At 49.3% G+C, this 7,137-nt stretch overlaps 1 protein-coding gene across 1 annotated transcript; it reads left to right on the top strand.

Annotated features, from left to right (window-relative positions):
• Window positions 1-441: 441 nt before the first annotated feature.
• LOC121965694 (laminin subunit beta-4-like) lies at window positions 442-6,784 on the top strand (the record flags this gene model as incomplete). The annotated part of the gene is made up of 8 exons (XM_042515820.1): window positions 442-573; window positions 843-1,022; window positions 4,721-4,833; window positions 4,925-5,045; window positions 5,345-5,525; window positions 5,667-5,810; window positions 5,949-6,180; window positions 6,627-6,784. Coding segments are annotated over 8 exons (1,261 nt in total), but the record flags the coding sequence as incomplete, so codon positions are not given.
• Window positions 6,785-7,137: the final 353 nt, after the last annotated feature.

Genomic DNA, 7,137 nt, shown 5'->3' with positions numbered 1-7,137 from the left:
TTGTGGAAGAGGGATCCCTCATCATCCTCTACTGCTCTTCCTGAGGTTTCTTCCACTTTTCCCCCCTCTGTTTCAGGGCTTCTTTTTGGGGAGTATTTCCCCAGGTGATGTGAGGGTCTAAGAAGAGAGATGGTGGGATGGTGGCAGAGGGATGGTGCCTGCTGTAAAGCCCTCTGAGGCAAACCTTGTTTTGTGAAAAAGAGTTTATAAATAAAATTGACTTGACTTGACTTGACTTAATGTGTGTATTAGTATGTAGAATTGATATGTGTATTTGTGTGTAGTATTAATTTGTGTATAGATGTGTATAATAGTGTGTAGTGTTCATGTGTGTATTGATGTGTATATTAGTGTGTAGTATTTATGTGTAGTATTCATGTGTGTATTGATGTGTGTAGAATAATGTGTAGTATTAATGTGTGTAGTATATGTGTATTTCAGCTGAACCCAGTCGTTCTGCCGCAGTGTGAAAAGTATTACAGAGATCACGGATATGACCTGAAACTCTCTAATGGACGAGTCTTTCTAGTTCGGAGGACTCGAAGACTTTTGCGCCGCAGGAGACAGGGACAGGTAAGTCAGGTGGGTAAGGTGGGACGGGTGAGACAGGTGAGACAGGTGGGTCAGGTTGGACAGGTGGGTAAGATGGGACAGATGGGTAAGGTGGGACGGGTGAGACAGGTGAGACAGATGAGACAGGTGGGTCAGGTTGGACAGGTGGGTCAGATGGGACAGGTGGGTAAGGTGGGACAGATGGGACATTTTATTCACTTCATGTTCTAGTTTTGTTTGACCATTGTGGGTCTAGTTTGTCCTGAATGTCCCTGCTTTTTTTTGTCCAGATCCCCCTGGACCCGGGTCAGGCCCTGCAGATCATACCCCGTCAGAGGACACCTAACCATCCCATCACATGGACTGGCCTGGGATTGGTCCGAGTGCTGGAGGGAGCAGGGCTTCGGTTCACTGTGGACAACCTGCTGTCCTCTATGGATTACCAGCTGGTGATCCGCTACGAGCCAGAGGTAAAAACCATCCATCCATCAATCCATTGTTGTCCTGTTATCCGGGGCTGGGCCTCAGGGGGTCTCAGGGGTCTTGTGGGGTCTTGAGAGCAGCAGGTGGAGAGTATTCCAGATGTTCAGCAAGAGGATCCATCTCCTCCTGTTGGACTGGAGGCGTTCCCAGGCCAGACGAGATATGTAATCCCTCCTGGAGTTGTGAGTCAGCCTGGGGAAAAATACCAGCTGGATGTGCCCCGGACTCCTTTAACAGAAGAAACCAGGAGAATCCTGATCAGATGTCCTTCTCCCCTTTCAAGGGAAGGAACAGAGGCTCTACTTGGAGCTCCTCCCAGATGTCCAAGCTCGTCACCCTATCTCTAAAGCTGAGACCATCCACCCTCCAGAGGAAACACATTTTGTCCGCTTGTATCCGCAGTCAGGACATAGATGGACCGGTAAATCAAGAGGTTTGCCCTCAAGCTCAGCTCCCTCTGAACCACAACAGTCTAGTGGAGAGCCTGCATCACTGCAGAAAATGCACCAAACCGCCTTTGAAATGGGTGGTGGTAGGACCCAGATGCAGTACAACAATAGGCTCTTGAAGTTGGTAATAACTTTTATTGTAACCAACACAGAAATGGCTCAGCTTACAGACAAAGAGTTCATTCTTCGTGCAGGGAGCACTAGCAGTGTCTCTGGGTTTGTCACTGAGTGAAGAAACGAAGCTTGTACCCACAGTGGCTGGCGGGGAGGAAACCCCGTAGCTCCACGAGCCGTCTCCACGTGCTGGAACGCCGACTGGGATCGAGCAGAGGGATGGTCTGGGACAAGCAGGGATTCGGTAACCAGGAAGTCCGTCCGCGGGAACAACAGTACCGACAGGGGTCAGGCAGGAGGATCGTCTTAGCCGAGCGAAGGAGTCTTTACCAGTGGAGCCGTCAGTTTTCCGGAACGCCGAAACTGGAAACGTGGTCGAGGACAAAGAGCAGGTAGGTCCGGGGGGAGTCAGGCGAGGAGGACAGGTCAGGAACAGACAGAGTCGGCAACGGGTGATCTGACGGAGAAACGCTGGAAAGACATGCATAATGCAGAGGAACAATCTGGCAATGTGTGTGTGTCCTGGAGTATCTTAAATACTGCATTGATTGGTGATGAGCTGCAGCTGAGGGGAGAGCAGGCTGCAGCAGTGGGCGTGGTCAGCAGGTAGAGTGGAGCAGAGGGAGGGTGTGTGTGTGTGTGGAAAAGTACTGGCAGCAGGTAGGAGGAAACAGACAGCAGGTCCATGACAGCCTTCCCATCTCACGCTCCATTCTACCCTCACTTCACATGGAGTCTGGAGAATCAGCTTTCACTTCGTCATACGGGGACTAGATAGCAGTACCCCATATTCACTCAGTACCCCCCACAGGACTCAGGGAGTCTTGTAGGGGGTACCAAGCCATCACCAAGTCCACAAAGCACATGTAGATTGGATAGAAAAAAACCCACAACCCCTCCAGTAGCCCTCCAGGGTGAAGAGCTGGTCTACTGTTTCATGGTCAGGATGGAATCTGAGGTTCAAAAAATCAGTCGGAGCCTCCTTTTCAGCACCCTGGACTAACCTTCCCCAGGAGGCTGAGCAGTGTGATGCTCCGATAATTAGAGCATACCCTCCAGTTCCCTTTTTTTAAAAATCCGGTCTGCCATTCCACAGGCACCGTAGCTGACTCCATGCCACACTGAAAAGGCATGCCAGCCAAGACAGCCCAACAATGTCCAGAGCCTTCAGCATCTCAGGGTGGATCCCATCCGCTGCTGGTGACTTGCCACAAAGATACTTTATGACCACCCCAGTGAACGCTGCCAGGGATATGGGCGAAGATTCCACCGAGTGTTCCTCAAAGTGTTCTATACAACGCTCGACAATATCCCCAGTCTGGGTCAGCAGTTCTCCTCACCTGCTGAGGACAGCCTAAGACAAGCCCTGCTGTACCTCCCTGAGACATGTTACGGTTTACCAGAACTTCCATGATGCCAAATGAAAATCCTGCTCCATGGCCTCCCTGGGCTTCTCCCTGATCCAAGTTTTTGTTTTGGGGACAGCCTCAGCTGCAGCCCTTCTCTCCAGCCAGTACTGGTCTGCTGTTTCAAGAGACCCCAGGGCCAACAAAGCCCAAAAGGCCTCCTTCTGTTGTGGTCTGATACTTGGCTGTGTTTTTGTTCTGCGGGTGTCTGACTTTCCTCTCCCTGTCTTTGCAGGGAGAGGGGTGGGGCGATCTCCTGGAGCACGGGGCGCCTGGCACACCTGCAGCTTGTTCTGCCCAAATTGGCTGGCTTTATAAGCCACACTCCCTTTGTCTCTTGTGCCGGATGATTCCCCTGTGTTTCAGCGTCTCGCTCGTGCTTCCTGCGATCTCCCACCTCTTGCCTCGTGTTACGCTCCTGCCTTTTGTTAGTGTTCGTAAGTTTTGGGTGCCTCGTCACCGTTTTCTTTGTTTCTAGATCAGCTGTTTGTCCCATTTTAATGGTGATTTTTAGTTTATCTTTTTGTTGTTACTTTTCCCTTCGGGTGATTTTCTGTTGATACTTTTCTCGTTTTTTTCTGTGTACCGCTTCCTGATTTGTAATAAAAGACTGTTTTTTGTTGAAGCTCTGCAACTCGGTCCTGGCGTTTGTAACAACTTCACAGCTTTGGTTGCCACCATGAAGGCACTGATGACCTTCTGACCATAACTTGAGGCAGCCATCTCTACAATGGAGGCCTTGAACAGGGATTCCTTGTCCCCAACCTTCCATGGGGTGCACAAAAAATTCCTCCAGAGGTGTGAGTTTAAGACCTGGTGGACAGGGCCCTCCCACAGACAGTCCCAGGTCAGTCCGGCAGTCTCCCCTGCTACCTGATCAACTAACTGACAACTCTGCTCTTCTCTTCACCAGAGTGTCCAAGATATATGGCCGCAGTTGTGATGATACGACCACAAAGTCAATCATTGATCCTCAGCCTCGGGTGTTAAGGTACCAGGTACACTGATGAACCTCCCTGTGCTCCAACATGGTGTTCATTATTGACAATCCGTAACTTGCACAGAAGTCCAATAACAGAACACCACTCGGGTTCACACCCCTCAAGGTTTCACCATCATTGCCCACCTGAGCATGGAAGTCCCCCAGAAGAACTATGGAGTCCCCGATTGTGACCCTTTCCAGGACATCACATAGAAACTCTAAAAAGGCCGGGTACTCTAAACTGCTGTTTGATCCATCTGCACAAACAATGGTCAGACACCTCCTCTCAGCAACACAGAGCTGCATCGAGGCGACCCTCTCATTGTCCTGGGAGAACTCCAACACAGCGGCACTCAGCTGGGGGCTTGTGAGTATCCCCTCATCCACGTGGCACCTCCTAACTCTGGCAACTCAGGCTACATATATCCTGAAAATACCATCTTGTGAAGGTGTTTGACTTGCTCTTAGTCTGGCCCCTCCCCTGAGACCACTTTGATCTGGGAGTCTCTATCAGGGACCCAGACAACCCAGCTCCAAGGATCACAGGGATAGGCCAACCCCCTGCCCTGTTAAGGTGGCGATTCTGGGAGGCGTCTGCATGTTATTCAGGGGGTTGTATGGGGTTGTATACTGATAATCAACAACCACAGAGACAGAGAATATAGATTTATATTGATTGATTGGATTTTAACTCGTCGGACAAAAGGGTTTAACCTTTAATGACCTCTCTGTAGGCGCCGTCTGATTGGCTGGCTTCAGTCAGCATCATCACCCTGTCACCAGGCAACGGCGGCTGCAGCAGCGACCCAACAGGAAGTAAAACTCTGACTCTCCCTGGAAACTCCAGGTGATTGTTTACTGTTTATTTGTTTTTTTGTTTGCTGTCAGTATTTGGGTTTTTTTTTACCACCAGTGTTTGTTTGTTTACTTGTTTTCAGAGGAGCTTTCCTGGACTCTCCGTTGTGTCTGAACGCAGCTGGTCAATACTTTGTGGATATCGTCTTTAACAAACAGCCCGAGTCTGATGGATCAACTAGCTCACATGTCCTCATCGACTCGGTGAGTTGGTCTCACATCCTGATCGACTCAGTGAGTTAGTGTCACATGTCCTCATCGACTCGGGCAGTTAGTCTCACATCCCAATTGACTCAGTGACTATCCATCTGTTCAGCTCCAGGTCACCCACATTGACTGACAGTATCTCCAATTAGAGCTGTTTGTTTGCCTCTATATGATGAGAACGTGAATAGACACTCGAAGGGCCGAGTCTGTGTCTTCTTTCTTCTCTTCTTTCTGAAAACTGTAAACAAGACTTGAGTGGCTCAATGGAATCTTGTTTTCTTTTGTCATTTTTAAAGATGGGTCTGATCCCGAGGATCGGGTCCATCCAGGATTTCTGTTCCCAGAGTGACCTGGACACGTTCCCACGCTCTCGCTGCATCGGATTAGCCAACGAGTTCAGTCCCAAGGAGGTGGGACCAGATGTCTGCAAGGAACTCACCAAGAGCATTTCGGCACGAATCCACAGGGGAGCTGTTTGTAAGTCACACCAACAAAACCGAACAAAGGTTTTCAAGATGTTTTGTTGTTCCTCGTTTTCCATGATGACATTCATTTGCTACATTCATCCCTGTGTTTCCTGTTGTCACTTTGCAGGTGTAACGTTCTTTCTGTTGTCAGTTTGCAGGTGTAACGTTGTTGGCTCTCTTGGACCGTCCTGCAGTAAACAGGGAGGGTTCTGTGAATGTAAACCCAGCGTGATTGGCCGTTGCTGTGATACTTGTGCACCCCTGACATTTGGATTCGGACCAGAAGGTTGCAAACGTAAGCGAACTTGTAAGCGAATGGTCAAACCCATAGACGTCTGAAATGCTAAGGAGATAAGAAGCTGTTGAAGATGATTTATGGTGAAGTAATTTCTCAGATGAAAGCTGATTTGTTTTTTTCTGTGTTTGTGTGCAGCCTGTGAGTGCGACCCTCGTGGTTCGGTGTCAGAGCTCTGCGACCAGGTCAGAGGTCAGTGTGCGTGTCGTCCAGTGATCACAGGTCAGCGCTGTGATCGCTGCCAGGCGGGATTCTGGGGTTTCCCCTTCTGTCGACCATGTGAATGTAACGGACTGTCAGAGGTGTGCGATGACAGAACTGGAGAATGTCTGAACTGCAGGGGGAACGCTGCTGGACCAAACTGTGACAGGTGAGTCGTATGTATGTTTATATATGTCACAATACATGTATGAATATGAATCACCAAACTGTGACAGGTTCTCAATGTATTTTATGTTATGTCAGAACCCATCTGTCCTGCTTCATATTGACACCTGATGCTCCCAATCGCCTCTTTAAATAAATCTCTGATTCCAATAATTCAGCTTAGGAGAGCTTTTCAGACCGGATCACTCCTGGAGGTGTTCTGGTTCTCCTGGAGGTGTTCTGGTTCTCCTGCAGGTGTTCTGGTTCTCCTGCAGGTGTTCTGGTTCTCCTGCAGGTTTTCTGGTTCTCATGATATTCCCCTGCAAATCTGCTGTTACTGATGATGTTCTCTTGGAGGTGTTCTAGTTCTGATGATATTCTCCTGCAGGTGCTCTAGTTCTCCTGGACGTGTTCTTGTTCTAATGATGTTCTCCTGTGTTGCCGATGCAGATGTGTGGAGGATTACTATGGTGACCCCGTCTCCAGACAGCCCTGTCAGCCGTGCCTGTGTCCGGACGTTCGGAGCAGCGGACGATTCTTCGCCACTTCCTGTCAACATGACCCACAATCCCTCAGTGTGAGCTGCAACTGTCGGATTGGGCACACAGGTAGGATGAGGCTGGTTAACTCCCAGTGAACGGCGGTTTACCAAAATGTGTCCGTCACAGCTGCCCCCCTCCTGGGTTGCAGGGCGAGGGCTTTTGCATTAGTCAGGGTTTTTTAGGTATTTTTTTAGCTGTGATGGCGGTCAGACAGGGTTTCTGGGACACAATTTACAGTAACGTTAGATAACTACCAACGGTTAATATGAGCCTAATTAACGGTTTATAACAGCTCAGTGATACATGCAGAGTTAACAGTCCCAGTGATGTTGGGCTGTATATCAGCACTAGTGGAATGACTCTCAACCAATCAGATTGCTCGGTGGGAATTAACTGTTGAATGAGTAAATATAAACCGT

Source organism: Plectropomus leopardus, unplaced genomic scaffold (assembly GCF_008729295.1).
Source record: "Plectropomus leopardus isolate mb unplaced genomic scaffold, YSFRI_Pleo_2.0 unplaced_scaffold21227, whole genome shotgun sequence".
Lineage (NCBI taxonomy): Eukaryota > Metazoa > Chordata > Actinopteri > Perciformes > Serranidae > Plectropomus > Plectropomus leopardus.
The sequence above is the reverse complement of the archived record's forward strand: the minus strand, read 5'-3'. Positions and strand labels throughout refer to the sequence as shown.